This window comes from Podarcis liolepis (assembly GCF_965112155.1).
Source record: "Podarcis liolepis genome assembly, chromosome: 1".
Taxonomy (NCBI): domain Eukaryota; kingdom Metazoa; phylum Chordata; class Lepidosauria; order Squamata; family Lacertidae; genus Podarcis; species Podarcis liolepis.
This window is the reverse complement of record NC_139554.1, coordinates 81,021,234-81,046,427: the sequence shown is the minus strand read 5'-3', so window position 1 is coordinate 81,046,427 and position 25,194 is coordinate 81,021,234. Positions and strand designations below refer to the sequence as shown.

The following is a 25,194-nucleotide window of genomic DNA, read 5'->3' as shown; positions in this document are numbered from 1 at the left end:
GGGAGCGGAGGTGACAAGAGGTCTCACCCTAAGGGAAGAAGAAGCTAAATTTGTAAAGAGGCCACTTGTTTCCTTTCTCCTTCTGCAACCTAGAGGGGCAGGGGGTGATGTCACGGTATCTCTCAGCCATCTGCTGCTTCCTCAGGGGAAAGTCTGTGACCCGACCCAGGACCTGTGGGAGGTGCGATAAGGGGATCCCCGCAGGGCTCAACATCATTAATGCTCCGCATTCAGAGGATTGCGTGGGGAGAGCAGAACTGCTCAGGTTTATGGAGGTTGCATTATGGCCAGGGATGCACAGCTCCGTCTGTGTGTCAGCTTCATTGTTAGGCAGTTTCCAGAGGGGCAGCTGTATTGTTAGTAGGTCACAGCAAAGACAACCAAAAGCGTCTTGTGGCACCTTAAAGTATTAGCCATTTGAAAATGACGTATGCCATAATAAAATTAGTTACCAGTAGTCTTTAAGGTGCCACAAGACCCTTACTGTTGGGCAGAGCACTTCTACATCCCCACTATTAATGGCTGCTAAATCATGAAGAGTCGGGCACGACTAAGCGACTAAACAACAAGATCAGTGCAATATAGTCAAGATATTGTCCTTGTCTGGCAAACATAAGCTGAGGAGGACAGGATTGCACTGTCAGTTTGTGAGATATATGATTTTCTTTGGTCAAAAAGAAATTTTTGTAACTTCTACATGACTGTCACAAAATTAAAATGTGCTGTTCCAAGTCTGAGTGAAGGGTATCCTTGCTCAACAATTGTAAAAAGTTGTACATGCTCTCAGGAGTAGGTTTAAATTTTTTGATTTTCAAAAAATATGTGTTTTTTTTTTAAAAAAACTATCTGTGGAAAAAGAGGGGAGTGTAAGTTTTCCTTTAAAGCATGCACACACGCATGCACACGCACACACACACACACACAAACACACACACACACTTTTGTGGTAAATGTCCAAGAAAGCCTAAAATAAACTTTCTTTTGTAATTCACCCTTATCTCCAGATTATTATTTTTTGCAGTCTCTGACTTTCTCTGTTACTTTCTTGGTCCCTTCATGTCTTTTATTTGCTTGCTTAAGGGAATCTGATCTCCTCTGAAGATTTCTTTTTGTGTGTGCCCTTTTTGTGCCTGCATTTCCATTTTCTTTGTAGTGCTGGATGGCAGACTGTAATATTTTGGTTGGGGCATTCCTAATTCCCTGAGCTGGGATGGCATATGCAGAGCAAGAGGATTTGGGTGGGGAATTACTTGCCAGCTCCCATCTAGGGATTTGGCTTTTTAGTCTTTTTGAAGTCTTACTGCTTTCCCTGAATCACAGCCAGTATCTTTGGTTTGGTTACTCCACTGATGCCTAGAATCTGACTGATGCTGACTCTCCTATTTAGCCTGAAGAAGAGAAGGTTCATTTATGTATTAAATTGATATCCTGCCCTTTCTCCCAAAGGAGCCCAGGACAGCATCAAGATTAAAGGGATACAGGATAGTGCACTCTGAGTATCTGCCATGTGGAAGGTGGAGCAGACTTTTTTTCTGCTGCTGCTGCAGAGGGCAGCTCTAAAACCAGCGGACAGAAATGGTAGGGAAGAAGATTTGGGTTAAACATTAGGAGAAATGTACAAGATGTTCAAAAGTGGGACTGGCTGCATTGGGAGGTGGTGGTCTCCTACATTTAAGCAGACTTGATAGCAATCTGTCAGGGATGATGTCATTGCACCCTGTATTGTTGGTGCTGCCTTGAGCAGGGGTTGGACTAACATGACCTCTGAGGTCCCTTCCAGTTCTGTCCTTCTATGATTCTCACCCAACATCACTTGGCCAACTCTAGCAGAGCATGAATGTGTATAGCACGGGGGAGTGGGAGGGCTTTTTCTTCATTCAGTGCATGCAAGCCCACCCCTGCCTATGGCTTGGTCCTTGTCCTCCAGGGCAGCACCCGTGTGACACCCTGAGCTCATAGCATGGGAGAGTTGGAAGGGACCCTGAGGGTCATCTAGTCCAACCCCCTGCAATGCCGGAATCTCAGCTAAAGCATCCATGACAGGTGGCCATCCAACCTCTGCTTAAAAACCTCCAAGGAAGGAGAGTCTACCACCTTCCGAAGAAGTCTGTTCCACAGCTCTTACTGTCAGAAAGGTCTTCCTGATGTTCATTCAGAATCTCCTTTGACCTTGTCACGAACAAAAGGTGTTTGGTTTTGTGCTGTACCCTTATTTCTAGATGCACGCGAGGGGGGGGGGGAAAGGTGCAGTGTTAAAATGTCCACGGACAGAGCTGTGCCAGGACCACATCCTGCTTTGGTGCTTTCACTTTAACCCAGAAGAATTGAGTGGAATCCTTGTAAAAAACAGGGATGTGACAACTCATATTGATATTATACGCTACCCAACCCTACAAAACATGTGATAACCACAAGCACAAAAGGAAATGTGCAGATAATATCAGAGAAAGAGGGGAGAAATAGATAGTTCTGATCTCTGCTCTTGTCTGCAGGGCAGATGGGTAGGGGAGCAGGGTTGGACTCTATGGCACTTGCAAGATCAGGGACACTGGGAAGATGCATTCAGTCCCCCCAAACTGCCCTCTTCTTATACGCCCTTTGTGTGCAGTTTCTTTGCATGTGGTGCCCTCCGAAGAATTGGCTGTACATTAGCTTCTGGCATTGGGGGACCGAGCCAGAACAGTGTTAATGGGTTGGATTTGAATCAGGGAAACCTGGGTTCAAACCTCCACCCAGCCAGAAGGAGCTCACCTACTGTGCATCATTTGGACAGGGCATTATCTGTGAACCAATTTTACAGAACTGTGGCCAGAATCTATTGAAAATGCATACATAAAGACCCTATCTATATCTATCTATCGATCTATCTATCTATCTATCTATCTATCTATATCTGTCATACTGGGATATCTCAGCCAGCAGAGCACGAGACCCTTAATCTCAGGGTTGTGGGTTCAAGCCCCATGATGGGCAAAATATTCCTGCGTTTCAAGGGGTTGGACTAGATGACCCTTGTGGTCCCTTCCAACTCTACAGTTCTATGATTCTTTCTATGTATGGCCAGAATAGATACACTGGAGGAATGGTGGGACAGGAATATTCTAGTGTTGGGGAAATGATCAGCGTCATTTTGAGAGAGCACCCCGCCTCCTGCATGCTAGAATATGGCGTTCGGATGATTGGCACTTCCACTTCACAGTTGGAGGGGAGGGGGTGGTGGACTTTCTGCCTGCTAAAAAAAAATAACAACCCTTCATTGGCCCAGTTTTAAACGGATACTAATAGCCTTGGCAACCATCCGCTGCCCCAGTGGCTGTAGCAGCAACAGTGCTTGACCTAACCCCTCGGACACAAGTGGGCACCTCTGCATCTTGCTGAGGTTGCAGCTGGAAGGCTGTCTTTACAGCTAGAGATGTCATTCTTGTTTTTGAAGGGCAGCTGAAAAACAGCGAAACCTCAAGGCAGCCGGCTTCAAAAGATTCATCCCGAGTGATGTGCTGAATGCCATTTCCATGACCGCCTCCCCCCCCTTCCGATGGACCGCTACAACTGTCCTCCCAATGGGGCAGCCTGCTACTACACACCACACGTGCCCCCTCCCCCTCAGGCTCCTTTAAAGCTAGGATCATGATGCCTTTTTTCCCAGATAGATAATTCAGCGGAGCCTCTAATTAGGTTTCAGTTAATTAAGAGCAGCATCATTATCATTTTTAACACTGGGAGCTGGAGAAATCCCAAATTAAAGCTAAACCCCAAAATCTATTTGAATATTTCCCCCCATACACAAAATAATTGCTAGGGGAAGAAAAACAACATTCACCAAAACAGAACAACAATCCCTCCCTCACACATCCTACAGCATTAAAATGGCTGCTTTGGAAAACCACAAATCCCAGGTGGAACTGGGGTGTGGATAGAAATGTTAACAAAACTGAACAAAGCATATTAGTGGACAGATCAGACGTTTCATTAGATACAATGGGTGCCAAAGGAGCTCTTTACTGGTTTATTCTGGAGGGTTCCACACCTGTCTTAAAATGACCCCTCGTTAACCAATTTTGACCAGCATATTATTCCCCCCCCCTTTTTTATTGAAACCCACCAAACAGATGCAATGTAAGAGTGCACAAACTTGATTATAAGAATGCCAAGGCTTTGTTCCGTTCTTCTATCAAATCGCAAAAATTAAAAATAAAGGGCAGAGCAAAATTGTGGTGTCCATTCTCTGGAGCTTTTGAAATAAGGGGCATCCATTGTGTTTGACAGAGCTTTTGTGTGGAAATAAAGAACATCCCTTAAAAAGATGTGTATCTGCTCTCCCTAATCCCTGCTTTCCCCTGCTTAATTAATGCTGGTCTTTGGCCACCTTCTGAGTACTACTCTTCATAAAGAAAAACAGGGGGGGGGGGGTGTCTTTCTGACACTGGTGTAGTTGATATATTCACCCACCTAACTGATGTTTGACCTGATTATGGTTTATTAATTCCAGGGAGGGAAGATTAAAAGATGATACTTGTTAGAAAAATATTTTTTTGCTGACTGTCACTCAGTTCTTTGGCGATGGACAACTATGATGTGTGGTCCAAAGAGTTAAATGATCTGACTTGAAATCCCTTTCTCTCTCAGCTACTTGAGCTTTTTCATTCCATTTTCTCATCTGATGATGTGTTTGTACCGCTCTCTGGGTGTCCAGAGAATTCAGAGAAAGATGAGGCTTGCATTTCTAATGGGAAACAAGCAGAAATGCAAACACCTTAGACTTTTTAACACACACACAAACAAAATCTCCCCAGGCTTTTCATGAACACAAAAGCAGAATTGCCAGCTCTAGGTACTCCTAATAATTGGATGTGTCTTTAAAAAGGATGTCATTTTCCTTCTACAATTCCATTTATTTTGTATTTGTCTTGTGCTTCTGGATTCTTTTAAATGCCTTGGTTAAAAATCCTTCATAACGGGAGCATTTTCTCTTCCCCAAAAGGCAGCTACGGTTTCAGATAACAGCCTGACATTAAGACAACTAAGGATTTTAAATTTGCTCATGGCACAATCCACCACGGGAGATCTCTTGTTCAGGCTCCACTGAAAACAACAGGGGCTAGCTACACAGGAGTGCGGCAGGGCTCCTGCACAGCTTCCATTCATCTCAGTGGCGCTTGTGCAGGAGATCTCCCAGGTGAGTGCTGCCCTAGGATTACTAACACACTGAGGAAATTAAAAAGATGTAAACTCGATGCTCTCGTTTTGCAGTACGCTTATGTCTACCGTGCCCCAGGTAAGACTGGGGGCAATAGTCTGCAAACTGATGTATTGCTGCATTGGGAGAGAAAGTCTTTAGTTGAAAGAGCCCTGGCACGATTCCATTTTAGTAAATATCTATTCCTGCGAGAGGGGAGTCCTGTCATCCAGGCAGCCCAGGAACTCCATATACACTTATTTAAAGTAGATGTATAAATGAGTAAATTAAGCGAATTTGGAATATGCAGAAAATATTAAAAACGAATTTAAGGAACTGCAGAAAGAGTGGGAAGGAAGTCGAGTTTTGAAATGATTGTAAAATTATTGAAATGCATAAGATTAAAACAATAATAATGATGATGAAGGAATGAATAAATTGTGCTACTTCTGAAAATTTACCTCCCCAACTGCTCTTACCTCAGCTGAAGAAAGGAGAGGTGTATACACATTTTTTTCCTTGGTAAGTTTTTTGTGTGTCTAGGGTATTTTTGGCAGGGAGGCAGCTCAAGAGAAAGGGTTTATGAAGCCTCTCTCACCCTCTGTGCCAATGCTCTCCTTCAAAGCTCAGCTTTGTCGGCTGCAGTGTACAGAAGAGGAAGGAAATGCCACTAAAAAGAATCATGGGTCCACACGTAACATGTAATTCTGCCCCTGAATGAGCTTGAAATCGAATCCACAGGGTGTGTGGGAAGCTAATGGATTGATGAGAACCAGTAGTAAGAAGCCAGAGGAAAGTGAAATTAGGATCTGTTTCTTAGGTCTCTCCAAAGCATGGTACAAAATCTCTGTGAGTATTGAAAATACAGGCAGTTAAGGCGTCCGTAATCCTGAATAATGACCTAATCTTTACTTTTCCTATCATCTCATATACTCTGCTCTACCACCTCAGGCCTCTTAGGCATAATGTACCATGAAGTGCAGTTTACAAAATCATAGAGCTTGATTTTTTCCAAATCAGTGAGATGCCCAAATCAGCTCAGCTTGAGTTTGCAGTGGTAAATTGGAATGAAAGGCTCTCGGATTCATTCAGAAATATGGTTTGTTTTTGTTTTTTTAAAACCACACACACACACGGTAGGATTTCTGTGCCTTAGCTGCCATTCAAGCATGAAGACATCCTGAGATGGACCTTGGCAGGAGGTGGAGTAGCACTGCCTTGGGCTAGGAATCTGTCTGATCCCATAAACAGAACTAGGTTGGCTCATATCTAACTGCCAAATGTCATGCATCTCACACTGCCATTCATGCATTTTCTGGTTGCATGCATTTCCATGCTACCTTTGTGGGATTTTCAAAGAGAGCTGGAAAATTCTCCGTGAATGTGGCATAATTTAATCTCCTTTTCCAGACCATTAAAAAAATAATCCTGCATATTTAATCTTTTAGAAGCTTGAAATGTTATGCTTATTGAGCAGTTTAAAAAAATTGGTGGCATTGTCCTTGTGTTAGAGTTTATTAGATTACCAATTATAGGTCCCGTTTTTCAAATAACTGATTTGAAGCTAAAAGGTGATGTGGCCTATATATTAATAGTGAGTGAGTATGGATTGTTATGTAGCCAAAATAGCACAATCCGTACATGAGGAAGATATCAGCAGGCTTGGGCAGACCCCAAGATTTCCAGAAGTACACATCTTATTTGTAGGGGGAGGGGAATCTCAAAACAGCCCATAGAGGACTGAGTGTGTTCAGTGGGCATGGAATGTGGACTGACTATTGAGAATGAAAAGGCTGAAAATGGGGTCAGGAGAAAGGAAATGGAATGGAGTAACCTGGTAGAGTGCATGATTGTTTGGTTGGAACTCTGAACAGGAGCATTGTGCACTGACATGTTTGCTGCAGGTCCCTCTTACTAACATTGCTTCCAAATCACACCCACAGCACGGTTAACGCCAATCAGCTGTTCAAGACAGGCCAAATAACAACAACAACAACAACAACTTATTTATTTATACCCCGCTCATCTGACTGGGCTTCCACAGCCACTCTGGGTGGCTTCCAACAAAATATTAAAATACAGTAATGCATCAAACATTGAAAGCTTCCCTAAACAGGGCTGCCTTCAGATGTCTTCTAAAAGTCTGATAGTTGTTGTTCTCTTTGAAATCTGGTGGGAAGGTGTTCCACAGGGTGGGTGCCACTACCAAGAAGGCCCTCTGCCTGGTTCCCTGTAACTTCGCTTCTCGCAGTGAGGGAACTGCCAGAAGGCCCTCAGAGCTGGACCTCAGTGTCTGGGCAGAACAATGGGGGTGCAGACGCTCCTTCAGATATACTGGACTGAGGCTGCCCATTCACTGCCTTTAAAGGTCAGCACCAACAACTAGAATTATGCTCGGAAACGTACTGGTAGTGGATTTAGGTTCACCCCCACCAAATAAATGATGAGCGCTGCTCAGAATCTTTAATAATAATAATAATAATAAATTTTATTTATATCCCGCCCTCCCCAGCCGAAGCCGGGCTCAGGGCGGCTAACAACAATAAAACAGTACAAAAGTACAACATAAACAACATTCTAAAATCATTCATTATAAAAATGGGCCAGAGCTCTGCGAAGATTGCCGAGGGAGGGAGTCAGGCTGTGCCCTGGCCAAAGGCCTGGTGGAACAGCTCTGTCTTGCAGGCCCTGCGGAAGGATGTCAAGTCCCGCAGGGCCCTGGTCTCTTGTGACAGAGTGTTCCACCAGATCGGAGCCACAGCCGAAAAAGCCCTGGCTCTAGTTGAGGCCAGCCTAACTTCTCTGTGGCCTGGGACCTTCAAGAGGTTTTTATTTGAAGACCGTAGGTTTCTCTGTGGGGCATACCAGGAGAGGCGGTCCCGTAGGTACGAGGGTCCTAGGCCATATAGGGCTTTAAAGGTTAAAACCAGCACCTTAAACCTGATCCTGTACTCCACCGGGAGCCAGTGCAGCTGGTATAGCACCGGGTGAATGTGATCTCGCAGCGAAGACCTCGTAAGGAGTCTCGCTGCAGCATTCTGCACCCGCTGGAGTTTCTGGGTCAGTCTCAAGGGCAGCCCCACGTAGAGCGAGTTACAATAATCCAGTCTGGAGGTGACCGTCGCGTGGATCACAGTGGCTAGGTCAGGGCGAGAGAGGTAAGGAGCCAACTGCTTAGCTTGGCGGAGATGGAAAAATGCCACCTTTGTTATAGCTGCAATCTGCGCCTCCATGGAAAGGGAGGTGTCGAAGATTACACCCAAATTCTTAACGGACGGTGCTGGCACTAATTGCGCCCCCGCAAGAGATGGGAGTTGCCCCCCCAATCCCATATCGCCCCGTCCCAGCCACAGGACCTCTGTCTTCGAAGGATTTAGCTTCAACCGGCTCCCACGTAACCATCCAGCCACAGCTTCCAAACATCTGGTCAGTGTGTCTGGGGCCGAGTCAGGATGGCCATCCATCAACAGATAGAGTTGGGTGTCATCGGCATACTGATGACAACCCAGCCCAAAACTCCGAACAAGCTGGGCGAGGGGGCGCATAAAGATGTTGAAAAGCATTGGGGAGAGTATCGCACCCTGAGATACTCCACACACCAAGGAGTGGCGCGATGACAATTCCCCCCCAAGCGCCACCCTCTGTCCCCGACCAGAGAGAAACGAGCGCAGCCATTGAAGGACTGTGCCCTGGATCCCCACGTCGGCAAGGCGGTAGTCCAGAAGTTCGTGATCGACCATGTCGAAAGCTGCTGATAGATCTAGAAGAATCAGCAGCCCCGACCCACCTCGATCCAGCTGTCTACGAAGGTCATCTGTTAGGGCGACCAGAGCCGTCTCGGTCCCATGACCAGCGCGGAAGCCGGACTGGAATGGATCCAGAGCCGATGTTTCATCCAGAAACCCACCAAGCTGTTCAGCAACCGCTCTCTCAATCACCTTACCCAGGAACGGAAGATTCGAAACCGGGCGGTAATTGGATAGATCTAAAGGATCTAATGATGTTTTCTTTAAGAGCGGGCGCACCACTGCCTCCTTCAGTTCCCCTGGGAATGTCCCCGTGCCAAGGGACAAATTGATGATATCCCCCAGGAGGGCCCGCACCTCGTCTGGACACGCTCTAATCAGCCAAGACGGGCACGGGTCGAGAGGACAGGTGGTGGGCTTTCCAGCTCGGAGGACTCTGTCCACATCGGCTGGGGATATCTGGTCGAAGTGGTCCAATACTGGACCCGAGGACAGTCGAGGGGCCTCCAGTTCCTTTATTGTATCCAAATTGGCAGGGAGGTCATGGCGGAGCGACAAGACCTTCTCCGCAAAAAAGCTCGCAAATGCCTCACAGCCGTGTGTCAATTTATTATTTAAATTTGGCTGTCCCTCAAGGGACGTTAAAGACCTGATTATACTAAATAATTGCGCTGGGCGAGAGCTAGCGGATGCAATGGAGGCCGAGAAGTATGACTTCTTAGCAGCCTTCACCGCCATCTCGTAGGTTTTCATAAAAGCCCTATAAGATGTTCTTGAGGCTCCGTCACGGGCACCCCGCCATACTCGCTCTAGCCGTCTGAGGTCCCGCTTCATTTTCCGGAGCTCCTCGGTAAACCAGGGAGCCCGGTTTCTGCGGGGTCGCAGAGGGCGCTTAGGTGCGATCTCATCGATGGCTGCCAGGAGCTGGGCATTCCAGCCCTCAACAAGCTCAGTCAATGAGTCGCCAGGGGGAGCAAGGTCCCGCAAGGCTTGGCGGAATTTCTCAGGGTCCATCAGCCTCTGCGGGCGAGCCCAAATTAGCTCGCCACCTAAGCAGGGTGGGGGTGGAAAGTCAATCCTGGCTTTCAGAGCGTAGTGATCAGACCATGGCACCTTCATCGAAGGAGACATGATAAAATCTATACCGACGCCAAAGATCAAATCCAGCGTGTGGCCTGCTTGATGTGTGGGGCCCGAAACAAACTGGGAGAGCCCTAGTGTCGCCATGGAAGACACCAGGTCCAGAGCCTGTGAGGAGGGAGTGGCATCAGCATGGATGTTGAAGTCCCCCAATACCAATAGGTTAGGGAACTCCAAGACCCAGCCGGCCACCGCCTCCAATAGGCCTGACAGGGTGGCTGCTGGTGCGCTAGGTGGCCGGTACACCAGCCAGACAGCCAAGCTCTCCTCGGAGCCCCACACTAGGCCAACACATTCGATGCCGGGGATCGATGGCGATGGTAGAGCCCTGAAAGGACAATCTTCCCGGATTAATAATGCCACCCCTCCCCCCCGACCCACAGTCCGCGACTGGTGGAGGACAGAGAAACCCGGGGGCGCCATCTCTCGTAAGGTAACTGTTGCCCCTTCGCGCACCCAGGTCTCCGTCACACAAGCCAGGTCAACCCCCTGCGAGATAAAGAAATCTCGCAGGGTGGCGGTTTTATTGCCTATAGACCTGGCATTGCACAGCACCAGTGACGGAGGTGAGTAATCCTTGCTCACCCTACCCTCGTCCCTCGGGATGGGGCGCAGATTGGAAAGGGTACGAGCGTATCCATATCTCGATCCCCTTCGCCTGTAACATCTGCCCCCACCGCCATACCTCCCTCGCCCCTCCACGGTAGCAATCCCAGGCCTCATAGTGGCCTCCATTGATGGCAATTAATATTATTCTTTCGCAGCCTAAACCAATAAAACCTTAAAACAATAAGCCCAATTCAAAAGCAAGAACTGCTTGTCAGTTTTTGTGGTGTGCCTTTTCACGCGGCCATTTTTGTGGTGTACCACATGCAGCCCATTCTTTAAGCTTCTACAGACAGACCACCTATTATCGATCAGGCTCAATATACTGTAGCTAAATTGAGTTATTCTGATAGGCCCCAATTCCTGTAACTATTTAGCTAGAAATGAATGCAAGGTTTGGGTGGCTCTCCTTGTTATTTTTCTCTAGTTTTGTATATGGACAACTGTGCCCTTTTCCCCCTTAGTGGCATATCTACCACACTTATACTAAACAGATGGGATAGCTAAATGCTAAACTCTGAATCCTAAAATATACAGGGATATGCAAATAACTGTTTGGGTTTTCTTGGTTTGGTTTAGTTTTTTACACACATTGCTCTGTGCTCATTTGGCAGCTGCATAGACAGCTGAACATCAAGTTTCTAAGGAGGGAAAGAAATCATCATAAAAAACAAGACAATACAAGATCAGCCATGAATCAGAGACGCTGTCCTGGGGGCCAAATCTATAGTCTGACTCTGTAATAGGAGTGGGTATCAGGGCTCCACAGTTATTAGAACATCAATTGGAGAGAGATGAGAAACTTCCTGAAATACCTTCCCGAGAGAGAAATTAGAAGTGGTGATTTTGCTTTCCAGAATGTGTATGAGTACTGCAACAGCATGTGCGTGAAATTTATGTGAAGAATTGTCACTGCTTTTCCTTTTTCCACACCTTGATTTTGGTTTAGTAGGGTAAGGAGGGCCAGAGGAAGTCAGAGTGCTTCTAGCTCTTGAATCTTAGGCCTGAGGCTGGAACACATGAGGTTTGACTTGGATTCCTGGTTCAAACAAGATTAAAGGTTCCCAATGCCCCACCTATGCATTGAAATAGCATGTGAGGGCTGGTGTTGCTGATGCATGCAGCAGCCACACATCTGTCCATGCATTCAGCCAGCGTGTGAAGGGGATTTACTGACTGATGAACATGTCTAGGACGCCCCCATGTGAGGGGAGCATCCTGATTGGGCGGCAGAGTCCTCCATTGCATCAAGGAGCTGGGTCTGCGCATGAAAGACCCAGACATGCAGACACCAGGGGCCATGACTGCTGCACGTGTCTCTGGGGATTATGACTAGTCTGTATGACCCCATGCTCCCTGCACCCATTTGAACACATGGAAGGTGGGACACCTGAACTCTGGCAAGTATTCACTGCCTTTATTTCAGCCTTTCCTATCGCTAGTCAGGGTTTTGTGGAACAGCACTTGCATATCTGGACTGGGGTATGGGGAGAGGTTGAAAGGCTGATGTTGACGGACGTGGTTCTCCTCTTTGCAGTGGACTGTGAATCTGAGTCTCCTGATGCGGTGTACCTTCCAGCTGAACTAAAAGTGCTAAATGGCCCAGACTACTTCCGTCTTCAGCGTACGGACCGCTACATGCCAGGAAATGCCTCCCTCAGCTCCCGCTCAGAGACCTTCCTTTTCCTCAACCGTCGACTGTCAGGGAAGCCCACCATCCAAGCTGGCTACCCGCCTTTCACAGCTCAGCAGGTAAATAGTCACATGCAGCTGTGCAAGGGGACTCCCTTTCCTTTCTTGATTCCTGCTGTGAGGTGCTTCAGCAGAGCTCAAGACTTTCTCTCTTCCCCAGGCAATACCAGCTGATGACTCCCAATCCACAGACGTCTCCACTGCCTGGGACATCCGGGCTGTGTCCATTGAGGGCACAGTGTCCCCTTACGAGCCATACACCAGGGTGCTCTTCCACCTCCAAGGGCAGGACTGGATGTCAAGACAGCAGGCCCTGCCATGCGTCACTTTACATGTCTTCCACCAGGCCCAAGTGGTTCATCGTGCCTGCCACCTCCAGGTTGGTCAATGAGATGCCACTCTTTTGGGTAGTCGTCGTCGTCCCTGCCAACTTGGGAGAGATTTGGTACATGACCCTGAAATGTCATAGGATAGTCTTCACCAGCCTGATGCTCTCCCCATGTTTGGGACTGCAATTCTTATCAGCACTCTCTCCTCACAGGGGCTGGTGGGAGTTGCAGTCCCAAATATCTGGAGGGCACCAGCCTGACTGAGGCCCACAGAATAAGTTCTGGTATGAGTCACTGTAAGGATTCTCTTGTAAGCATCTATCAACAAACTAGAAAGTGGAATGTTGAAGCTGGCCAAGGATGTCATATGAATCCCCTTCCTTGGATTTTTTTTTAATTATTAAGAAGAGAATGGACAAACATCCATCTGCTATGGTTTACGTCTACAAATCCCTGGTGTTCCAGGTGGCAGGACTCATGAGGCTCCTTCCAGCACTGTGATTCTAGAGCAGAGATGGATAGCATGAGACTCTTAATCTCATTGTTGTGGGTTCAAGCCCCATGTAGTCCCTCCCAACTCTACAGTTCTGTGATTCTATGACATTAGGGCTCACGCACTTGTAATGTTCGCAAAGGAGAGTGAATTTCAGGAGAGGAAGCTTGTCATTATAGTTCTCCAGAGGTGAGAAAAATCCCCTCTTACACAGAACATTAAATTTATACAACGGGTGCCTTTTTTCTATAGCATTGTTATTTCCATTGCATGTTGGATAATATGAAACTGTTTCCAAAATTGGAAAAACCTTTTTGCCCCCCCCCCAAAAAAAAAGATGAACGGGCTCTTTTCTAAATATCTCTGTGTGGGGAACATTTCTGCTTTTAAAATAACTGGTTGTTGTTTTTAATTACACACTCATACCACTCATCAAAAGAAAGCAACATTTAACAAGCTCTCCAATGTTCATTCATAACACATGTGAAAATGTTTAGTACTTTGCTGGGAAGAAAACCGAAATGATAAAGCACTGGAATTACCCTAGGCAGGTGTTGGCTTCCGTACTGAGGACGCTTCACTGCTCACTGCTCACACATTGAGAAATGCAGGGATTCTACTTTTGCAGGTTTCCTGGAAGTGCAGAAATCAAATGTGACTCACAGCTCTACTTACCAGGACTTTCTGTAATGTGTGAAGCTGCCCTCAGGGTGCTGATACGGAGAAGGGAGGGTGCATATTCTGTTCTTCCGTGCATTCTCTAGGTGGTGGGGGATAGTTCAATCTGTTAACATGGGAGAGGCATTTGTGAGCAAGTCAGTGATTCTTCAAGCCATTCCGTTGCTCTTGCTGAAGCCTGGGAGGTTTAACATCCAACTTGTAAAGGGCTGCAAAATGTCAGCAGTTCAACTTGGCCTTCCCTGTAGTAGCCCATTAGCTTTATTCCCCGAGTCCCCTGTCAGTTACCGGTGGCAACTGGTTGAGTGGTGGCCAAGCTCAGCAGAGAGCTCCCTCTGCACCCTGAGGCCAAGCATGTGGTAACTGTCAGGTCTGCCTTTTTTTGAGCTGGTGGCCTGGTAATGTCAGAGTGAGTCTGTGAAGTTCCGCCTTGACGTGGGCTTCCTGCTGCATGCTGGGCCTGCTTTACTGACTACTCTGGCTTCAAATCCCCACCAGAAGATTTGTGGGCTAGGTGAGACAGAAAAGACAGGGACAGAAGGAGAGAGAAAGACGATGAGCAAGAACTAGTGGAAATGGAATATGGTGACAAGCAGGATGGGCCCTTCCATGAACCAAGGTGAGCCTCTTAACTCAGGTGGCAGAATGCGCAGGGCAGCAGATGGTGCTTCTCACCGCCCAGTCCCCCATGGCTGGCCTCCCACAGTCCCACCCACCACCCCGCTGTCACCTACCCACCCTCTGGCAAATTTGGGCCCTGTGTGTGTCAGCCAAGGCCACAGAGCCACCATCACTGACCACTTCCTAACTAAGTGGCACAAGAACAAAACAAAAGCTAATTTCTGGTCACTGGACCAAAGTGGACAGCAGCTATATTCCTGCAGCTACCCTGCCCCCAATCCCCTTTCAGCAGCGTGAGGTATTATGGCATGAGATAGGCCCAGAAAGAGCTTGCACCACAGCCCTTGCACCACAGCGGCACAATATGGGACCTCTGAGGCCCTCTTGGTCAGTCACTCAATGTGTCTTTCAAAGTGAGGTGGGATAGCTGCCCTACCAAGGCTGGTTGAGAGGAAAAGAGTGGCAGTTGCCACTTAAGGTGGGTTGGGCGGAGGGGCGGGGAGAAAGAGCAGCTGCCGGGCGACATTCCTTGGTCTGCTTCAGTCATCAAAGTGTATTGGGCTGACCCTGGTTGTAGAGTAAGGGGAGGTGAGAGTAGCTTTCTTGGACTCCCAACGTAAGGGACTATAGCTCAATGGTGGAGCTGTTGCTGCACGTCCAGAAGGCCCATTTCTGGCATCTCCAATTATAAGCACCCCAGAGAGCTAGTCTGAGAGAGACCTTTCCTGAGATCCTTGAGGCTCAATCAGAGCAGGCCATACTGGACTAGACAGACCAATGGCCTGACTCAGGCTGCTGCATGGGTTCACATACCATGAGGAGGGACTTAAAAGGAGCACATGGTTTGTCTCTCTCTGCTTCTCCTGACCAGGCACCGCTGGGTGTGTGTGTGGTGGAACTCGAGCTCCCCCCTCGCTGGTTCTCTCCTGCACCCGCCAGCAGCCAAAGGAAGGGGGAGGATTCCACCATCACTCCTCTGCGGGCTGAGCTGTACTACACCCTGGAGCCCACGCTGCCCGGGAGGACGCCGAGAGAGTGCCCCCATGTCCGACCCCGGGAAAGGCCACGTCCGGGCGCTGAGGGCGGCAAGGAGCGACTGCACTACGTGGGCCCGGTCGATATCAGGGTAATGAGCCTGCCGCGGCGCCAGGAAGTGCGGCTGGACGACAACGTGATGGTCCGCGTCCCCGACATGGCCCTTCGCCCGGGGCAGCTCTTCACGGCCACCCTCATCCTGCAACAGAACTTCACGGCTGACCTGCTGATCCTCCGGTGAGTCAGGGGAGCCAGGCTTTAGGATTCCAGCCATAACGTTCTCATTCCAGTCAATGACAAAGGAATCTGAATTCTTAGGGGGAGCTTTCTAGTCAATGGTGGTTATGTTAATTCTTAACAATCAGAAAGCACTTTCAAGTGTTCAGGCGCTTTGCATGTGTTATTTAGTTGTGATCCTTACAAAAAAACTTGTGCATCAGTATTCTTATCCCTCAATACGGTTTATCTAAGGTCACTTCATGACAGAGGCAAGAATCAAACTGGGGACTTCCTGATCCACAGCTCATTCTGTTAGCCACTATGTTACACTAGCTCGCTGGTGCCGTCTTCCCTCAATTATAGGCAGTTCAAGCCTCGGGGTGCTCATTCCTCCGGGGCCTGGCCCTCGTTATTCCTTAGCCTATCACCAGAGCTGCTGTGAAACTGTTTTGCTGGCTTTTTCCTGTCTACACACCTTACTTTGCTGCTTTTCCTTTCAGGATCAAGGTGAAGAAAGGGTTACAGGTTTTGGCAGCTCGCCCTACCAGGCCAGAGGCTTGGACTGCAAAGCTGGACAAGTTCAAGGGTGCCAAACACCACACCGCTCTGGTCACTTGTCGGCGTTCCCTTACTAGTGGCTTGGACTGGAGGTAGGTGCTCATTGGACTTCTCTTGGTGTCATGAGGGCTAGAAACTTTTTGTTTATTTCAAAGGAAAGCTGAGATTTTCAGGAAATAGGAATCTGTACCCAGTATCACTTCTGTGGTGTTTGTTTTTTGAAGTTTTTGTGGAATTGCAATATACTCACAGCCCTTACTATATCTCTTTCAGTGGAATTGTTTTGTCTGCTGAACACAAAGACTATACAAGGGACTCTTGAGGGAGAACTATGCTGTTTAGCTACAGTAATGTAGATAGTCAGTCTTGTTTTGAGAGGCTCACCCTTCACCTCTCTCTGTGAAGAAAGTAAGGAGATAAGAGAACATTGAGACAGAAAAACACACCAAACCCTCTCCTTATCCTCTATAAAGGAATGTCAACTAGGTGACTGGAGCAACTTTCATTGGTCCAGACTGTCTTTAAGCAATATTTGATTATAGTGTCTCCTCCTTATTCTCTGCTGTAGCCTGAATAAAAGACTGGGTCTGGTGATGTGTGAAACTTAACTGTTTGTCCCCCTGTAAGCTTGGTCAGCCAGCTAAATAGAAATTCAGGAATTTATTTGAAAAAATTATTGGGTGTTTTTCTTCCTATCCAACCTTTCCACTCTGTAATGAACAAAAATTGAGAACAAGTCACATAAGCATTAAGAGACAGTCTAAATCTCAGCATTGTTCCAGAGGTTAAGCCAAATGCCTGCTGGAATAAAAACCTTTCAGGTCATGACAGAAAACCAAGACTGAGGGGGCCCAGGGCAAAGTGCTCCACCTCCTGGGCTCCACAGAAGAGAGTGCCCACCACCCCTGCTTCTTCCAACTGTGCTTCTGATAGTAGCAGGTAATCTCGAAAGGCCTCCATCACTGATCTAAGTTGAACAGGCCCAGTGAAGTTCTATGATCTGCTCAGCTTCTCCTGGGCTCTGTGTTTACTTCTGCTTTACACTTAGTGTGCTGTTGCCTATCCTTATCTCCATCTAGGGCAGCAGATTCCCCAGAGTTCCTGTATCTGGATTTTGTCGTGGAGAATGGCACAGGGGGCCTAGCTTCTAACCGTCCTGTCACCTGGCAAGTGGAGTATCCTGGCCAGGACCCTGAGGCTGAGAAGGACAAGATGGTGTGGGAGATCCAAGTGTCGGAGCGAGATGTGCGGGCCTTGGTTCCACTGGTGAAGGTGAGGCCTAGAAGGGCTGTGCTTCCCCTCCTCATAAGGTACCCCTGAGGGGCATCTAACACTGGTTCCTTACTTTTTTTCCCCCTTGACCCTCTTCAGGAGCAGGAGATTGTGAACACTGCCCTCCTCACAGGAATCCCCCACTCAGTGCCTGTGAAGCTGGTTGTGGTAGAGACTGGGGGAGCAGTAACTGAGGTCACGGACCAGATGGGCTGTGAGTCTTCCAACAAGCAGGTCCTGCAGGTGAGAAGCTAATATGCCTCACAAAGGGTCTGTTTCCCTCTCTGTGGCCACAGGATTAAAATCCGCTTCCTAGGGGTCTTAACTCCAGACTTCATTCTTTGTCCATATCTCTGGGACAAGTCTCTGTAGCCCCCAAAATGGCCAGACGCCCATTTTGTGTAAGTCTGGTATTTTTATCTGTCCACCTTATACATGCAATGCTGTTATGCACCTGTCTTCCTATACTCCTTGCAAGCCTCCTCTTTGTTTCATCTGTTCTTACACAGTATCCTTCCTCCTGCCTCCCAGCTTCAGGCTTGGCAAACCATGGATTTGTCCCATTCTTTAATGTAGGCCTCAGCCTTCTAGTTGCCTCCATGACAGGTCTTGAGCTAACTCTGTCCTCTTCCTCTGTCTTTTCATGGGTTGGGCTAAAGTGACTGTGAAAAATGTTGGGCCACAGGAAAGACAAATGTACCTCTCCCTGCCCCCCTCAAACCCCCCCACTCTCCTCTTTCCCCTACAACAAATCTTGGGCCCCTGCCAGATCTACCTTCTTCAGTAGGCTACAAGAAGCCCCATAAGACTTCCTGGCTACAGTCGCTGAATGAACTGCACATCAGGGGGAGGGAAGAGGAAGCATATAACAGGCCTATGGCCAGGTCCATAATCAGAAATGGGACCTGAATATCTTTCTTCTCACCTGCTCTGCACCCTTATGCGGTCTTCCAGCATATACTTGGGCACTTGTCTCTGCATTTGTGGACCTTCTTGACATGTTCCTCAATTTTCCCTCAGGTATCCGACGTGTGTGACGCTGTCTACGTAGGGGGGAAAGAGAGCCGAGGGGCACGTGGCGTACGGGTGGATTTCTGGTACCGTCGGCTGCACGCTTCACTGCTCTTTACTGTCTGGGCCCCACTGCTGCCCCTGCGCATTGAGCTGACAGACACCTCTCTAGAGCAGGTGCGAGGCTGGAGGGTACCTGGTCCAGCCCCAGATGGGTAAGTGCTATGGAACCAAGTTGGGTTGACTGAGCCCTGTGTTTATGCCACAGAGTGAGGTCTGTGTGCTCTCTGTGCTTAAGCAAGAGGAGAGGGAAGATATGAGGGATAATCTCTAAGGAGTGTTTAGAGCGGGGATGGGGAACCTGTGGCTTTCCAGCTGTTGTTGGACTCCCCAAGTCCCATCAGCCCCAGCCACCATGCCCAGTGGTGAGGGGTGGTGGAAGTTGCAATCCAGCAACATCTTGGCAGGCGGGTGTCAAAGGATCCCCTTCCCTGATTTAGTCAACGGCCAGAGCTTTGATACTTGTAGGGTGGGCGACTTCTCATTCCTCCATGCAAGCCCAGTGCTTCCATATAGACAGCTGTTGTCATGTGGGCCAAAGAGAACAAAGAATGCAAAACAGAATGATGTATTAATGGACAGTGTTCAAAATTCCCCAGCCACGTTTTGCTACTGGTGCGGATCAAGTTGCAACTACCTGGAGATTTCTGGGCGCCATCCTGCCTTGACTTGTGCATAGCAAAGTCTTGTGCTTCTGTGCAAATCATGGCCCCCTTGTTGGGCCTCTTAGTCCTCCATCATCACATCAAGGAAAGTAAGTGCAGGGCTGAGTACAGATATATTTGACTGTGCTTCAGCCTTTCCACAGACCCCCCCAAATGGACTCACAGATCACAGCTTAAAAACCTCTGTCTTAGTCTGTAGTTAATACCCTTTCCATTTCCACTGTGTGTTTTTCTCCTTCTTGCATACAGAGCCAACTGAATTGCTGTAAGAGCAAGCTACAATCAAGCAGTGTAGTTGAGATAGTAGGATCATGTGGTGTTAGAGGGGACCCTGAGAGTCATCTAGTCCAACCCCCTGGCAAATAGACATTCCTTTGTGGCAACCGTAACCTAGCTTGTATATCTGAGTTTCTGCTCATGGATGGTCTAGGAGCATGGTTTCAAAATGCACCATAGTCTTTGTCGACATCAGCCTGTTGGTTGATGCTGGGAATACATGGCTCCTCTAAGGCAAGACAGAGCACTGCTCTGCTCCCCTCCCCTTTGATTCTTCTCTTCATGGAGGCTTTCCCCTGTGTGGGTATCTTTTCTGGCACTGGCCTCTACGGTTCTTTAATAAATGGTTCCTGTTATCCTGTCAGGTGGCTGCTGGGGAGATACCTAAATCGCTGAAAAATAACTTGGGGAATTGATTATTTCCATTTGCATTTTGGCAGAGAGATTAATGGCGATAGTGCTCCAGACATATTGTATTGTCTGGAAGTTCCTTGAACATCTTTAATGATCAACGAACAAACAAAGCATGGCTGCTGGTGGTGCCTTGATTAATACCCAGTGCACAGCAAGCAAGAGATGATGATGTTAATTATGGTATAATATAGTGCCTACAAACTACTAGGTGCTTTACACATCATTCTCCCTAAGAGCTCACAATCTAAAATAACACACAGAGGAGAAAGGGTAAGGGAGGAGAAGGGAAGAGAAGCATGAGAGTGTGCAAGGAGATAAATTTTTTTTGCCTAGGTGCAAAGTACCTAAGCTACACAGCAGGATGGCCACCTGACTCAAGTTATAATGGAAATGTCATCTCGATCTTTGGAACTCCCCGCCCATTGATGTGGGCAGGTGCCTTTGCTGTAGCATTTCAGCACCTGCTGAAAACCTTTATTTGTTTCAGAAACCCTACCCGGGCATATAATTTTAGCATGTAATTCTACTACGTACCTTTTAAAAGTTCAGGTTTAATTTTAATTTGTTATGTTTACTTGGTTTTAATCTTTGCTTTTATCGATTTTTTTCCAAATGAATATTTTGGGATTTTTCATTGGAAACTACTTAGAGGTCTTGTGTTGATACAGACTGCTAAAATAAAATCTAAAAATGGTAGGAATTACATTGTGCACACTTGGAACACTCGGTACTCTTGTAGGAAGGTGGAGTAGATGTTAATTTCATGTAAGGGTTTACTTGGGGATAATTCCAACCTCTTTTATAAAGCTTTTGTCGGGATTACTGAGATAATGCACCTCGAGTGCATTGCTTGAAATGTGCCATTATAAATGCTCAGTACAAGTTATCCCTCCTCTTCCGAGCAGCAGCCCAACAGAGCCTGAAGACGGTGGAGAGGAAGCCGAGAGAAGAGCTCGTGGCTGCCGTCTCCAGTACCAGCGTGCCGGAGTCCGTTTCCTTGCCCATTTTGTGGCTCACCCACTAGATGGTGGCCGTCACTTGACCTATATGCCAAGCTCTGATTGGCTGCTGGATGTCTCTCATCTGGTGCAAAAGCACGCTAGAATCCAGGACCCCCGAGTGGCAACACTGGAAGGTGGAAGTATAGTGGTTGGCCAGGAACCAGGAATGACATCTGTGGAGGTAAGGAGCTGGCCAGGGGGGAAAGAGAGGCGAGGGTGCTGTTTGTTGGCTGCTGAGATGAAGTGGGGCAAGAAGCTTGCTTGATGTGTGATGATAACCTCAGATGGGTTGCCTAGAAGTCTGGGCATGTGCTTTGGATGTTACAGGATAGCAGAGGTATTTGGGGAAAAGGTGGAGCAATGGGAAGAGTGAACGCTTAGGAACAGGTGGATGTGATCTGAACACAGTTAGGATAGGTGATATGGTTTGCTGTGGGAGGAGGGAGTCAGAAGACAGGACACTGAAGTGGGGAACACAGTGGGAAAGATCCCAGGGTAGGATGACAGGTACAAGCACAAGCTGTACTGACACATGTACAAGCGTTTGTTTGAAACCGTTACCTGTGTACACTTGTTTATTTGTACAGCTCAGCTGTTGGGTACACAGGCGCACAAATGGTACGCTCGCTGAACATTACATGTGAATAATTATGCAAGTGTGCAGCTCAACTGTTTTGAGTTCACATACTCTACACTTGTTGAATGTAATGTGTGAACGCCCCAGTGGTGAATGCAGGGAAGCTACAAAGAAAGGGGAATATGGCAGTCTTGCAAAAAGCCCACAAGCATTTTCCTTTTATATATATTTGTCAATCACAAGTGGGAAACCAGCTTCCCTTACACACCAGAGGATGCTTGGTACTAGTTATCTATTTACAAGCTGAAGCAATTCAGAGGAATATCAAAGAATAAAGATACTGGTTCTGCAAAAAGTCTCCTCTTGAGGGTCATCATGTCCTCTCTATCCCCTGGTTCAGGTGCGTTCTCCTGTTTCTGACTCTATCCTGGGGGAGCAGACCCTGGTGGTGACGGAGGAGAAGGTCTCCATCTCAGAGCTGCAGGCCCAGCTAGTCTCAGGCCTCTCGCTGACACTCTCCGTGGAGCCAGGACACCTGAATGTCTTCACTGCAACGTGTCAGGGACTCTCTGCTCTGCGCTCCCTGAAGCAGGTGAGAAGATGCTGCAGTAGATAGCAGAGGAAGGGCCCTATTGGGCAGTTGGTGGTGTGGCAAGTTTAAGGCTCACCAGCCATTTGGTCCAAGGAAGTGATGGAGGGTGCACATGGAAGATGAAGCCCCCATCCTGCTGTGGTCCACCCAGGTAGGAGCTGGATTTCATGGCTGCCACTGAAACCTGCAGCTTTGTGTCTCCTCCTCCAGTCTGGCAAAATCTACCTGTACAGACATGTGGCTTGGCACAGTTGTGCTGTGAGTTTCCTTGCCTCCACAAATGAGGACCTGAAAAAGGGGAACCAACCAAAGTCCTCCAGGCAGATTTGCAAAATGCAATTCAATAAATAAAAAAGCTTCAGTACAAATGACATAAAAAACATCAGAATCAACACCAAAGCAACACCAAAAAAAGAGGCACAAATCAGGCGAGCATGAATTCATATAAAAGCCAGCCTCTTGAGGACTTTTGACGTCCAGCCCTGAGGGGGCAATTACCCAGGTTACAGGGGGTCAGTCCCAGCATGCACTGCTCCAGATATGGCAAGCCTACCTCATATTAAACTCAGGGCTGTGTCTTATCTGTGTGGTCTCCTCCACCTCCTGATCCCACATCCCCTTTCCTTGCAGGAAGCAGTGCTGACCATCTGGCTGGTATTCACTGACCACACCTTGGCCCCTGTAGAGCTTTATGGCTGGCGGGATGCGGTGCTCTCGCTTTCTTCGCTGAACCCTCGCGTGGTCTCCGTGCGGCTGGATGAGGAGCAGGCTCGCCCTGTGGCCGTGGCGGAGGGGCCGGGCCGAGGACCCCTCCTGCAGCTGAGCCTGCACCCCCCAGACTCTTGCCGCAAGGGCAAGCATAGGGCCCCCCTCTCCCAGGGCACCATGTGGCTGGAAGTGAACTTTGGCCAACACCTCCCAACCACAGGCAGCCCACAGCAGCAGGACCCCGGTCTCCACGGCGAGCCCCCTTTCCAGCGAGCAGAAGGCGCCATGTCAGGCGAAGCAGTGACGGTTGCAACCGTCACCGAAAGCGGAAGGGGGTCACGGAGGCGCAGCCCGGTGGGAGTGGGGCCACCCATGACCAAATTTGAGGAGCCTGGCGGCAGCTCCTATAACAACCCTGAGAAGGTGGAGGTGGAGGAGGAGGACGAGATGGTGAAGGCCCCTGCCAAGGTGACGGATCTGGAGATAGGCATGTATGTTCTGCTGGGGGTTTTCTGCCTCGCCATCTTCATCTTCCTCATCAACTGTGTGGTCTTTGTCCTCCGCTACCAGCGCAAGGAGCCCCCTGACGCTGGTTCGGGGTCGGCTTCTTCCGCCCCGCAGCCCCACAACTGGGTCTGGCTGGGCACTGACCAAGAGGAGCTTAGCCGGCAGCTGGATCTGCGCCACCAGCACTGCCAGGACCAACCCCTGGGCCCTTCCGGCACCAGCGACGGGTGCTGCTGCTGTGCGGGTCCAGAAGGGAAGCTGGAGGCTGTGGCTCAGGAGAGCCCAGGTCCGCCTCCACTGCCACCGCCGGGGCCAGAGACGGGCATTTCTGCCAGCACTCTGGGCCTGCCTGCCCCCGGGAGCCCAGCCCTCACCACCACCTTGTCTAGGAAGAAGGAGGGCAGGGAGGTGGGTGGCCGGCGGAAGCGCGTGGAGTTTGTGACCTTCGCCTCCCCCCCTGGCTCCGCTCCCAGCCCCCCGCCTTCCGCTCCTGCCGTTCAGTCCATCCTGGTGGCCAGCGAAGACGACATCCGCTGGGTGTGTGAGGACATGGGGCTGCACGACCCAGACGAGCTGCGCAGCTACATGGAGAGGATCCGGGGCAGCTCCTGACCTCTGGCTCTCCCGTGCCCCACCTGTACCCATAGGGGCAAACCAATAAGGGATTGGCACCTGCAAGCTCCCCCCCCCCGGGTGCTCTCCTAGGGTCATCCAGCTGGGCGTTCTCCCCTTTCCCCCCTTTCTGAAGAGGAAACCAGCCTTGGGTTACTCGGCCAGGGATACTTGGCTGCTCTCTCTATGTTAGAGATCTCCTTCCTTGGCTGCACCACTAAGCCCACTCTCTTTTCATACCGGAGAGGGATGTGCTGGGTTGGAGTCCTCCCCTTCCTGCTATGACCTCAGCGGAGCTCCCTCTCCCTCGCGGGGACAGAACCTGGGTTTCCCTCCTTGCTTCTCCCCTACTCCCACCCCAGGAGGTTTCTAGCTAGAGTGGGGGGGGGGGGGTTTGAGGACTTTGCAGGCTGGAAATCAGCTGCCCAGAGCAAGCCAACTGCAGTGTGTTCTGGAGGGGGATCCTGGGGGGCAGTGGGGGTGCCTTCCTTCCCCCAGACCTCCCTTATTGCTTTGACCCTCATTGCCAGTTTGTGTCCATTGTGGTGGTTTGAACAGCGAGTGTCCCTTCCTTCCTGTGGTCTTGAGCCTGGGGCTCTTCCCCTCCCCGCAACTCCCACACCCCACCTCCAAAAAAAGAAAAACAAGCCGGGCAAGGGCAGAACTCCAGCAAGCACCGGCCGGTCCTTTTTCACCCCAGCTGTGTGCCTGGTGTCTTTTAACAGTTTTGTACAATCGCTCATATTTTATACCTGTAGTATTGGGAGGCTGCCAGGCAAGTCCTTTTATTTATGGAAGATTTTTAATTCTTACATTGTTAATAAAAAATAAAGGATAATTGAAAATGACGAAGGTTTCTGTGTCTTGGACTTGATGGCTTGCTTGTGCTTTCCTTGCTTGGTTGGTCATGGGCAACACTCCCTGCTAGCCAGATTCAGGTCAGGCACTCAGGAGGAGGATCGGCATTGAGGGATTGGCGCAGTCAGTCGTCTGCCAGGGGGCCACACCTCCGTGGCAAGAGGACCTCCTCCTCTCCACCTTTGCAACCTACTTGCTTATTCACCTGCCTGGGTGCTCATTGGCTTTCTGCAGCTAACAAGCAGGTGGTAGCAGGAGGAGGCAGAAGAGGAAGAGGGGCAGCAGCTGGTGAGAACTGTGATGAGGGGCTGGACTCAATGCAGAAGGGGTGTCTTGCCCAACCTAGAA

The 25,194-nt window shown here is 49.0% G+C and overlaps 1 protein-coding gene across 1 annotated transcript in view; it reads left to right on the top strand.

The window, feature by feature from the left end:
- The window catches only part of TMEM132A (transmembrane protein 132A), a 29,530-nt gene extending 4,694 nt beyond the window's left edge, over positions 1-24,836 (top strand). Inside the window, exons 3-12 of the mRNA XM_083497966.1 lie at positions 12,206-12,420; positions 12,521-12,739; positions 15,353-15,753; positions 16,236-16,385; positions 17,373-17,565; positions 17,665-17,808; positions 18,586-18,791; positions 20,897-21,173; positions 21,970-22,161; positions 22,792-24,836. Coding sequence (XP_083354092.1) covers positions 12,206-12,420; positions 12,521-12,739; positions 15,353-15,753; positions 16,236-16,385; positions 17,373-17,565; positions 17,665-17,808; positions 18,586-18,791; positions 20,897-21,173; positions 21,970-22,161; positions 22,792-23,988 — 3,194 coding nt within the window. The 3' untranslated portion in view covers positions 23,989-24,836. The remainder of the gene's footprint in view (positions 1-12,205; positions 12,421-12,520; positions 12,740-15,352; positions 15,754-16,235; positions 16,386-17,372; positions 17,566-17,664; positions 17,809-18,585; positions 18,792-20,896; positions 21,174-21,969; positions 22,162-22,791) is intronic.
- Positions 24,837-25,194: the final 358 nt, after the last annotated feature.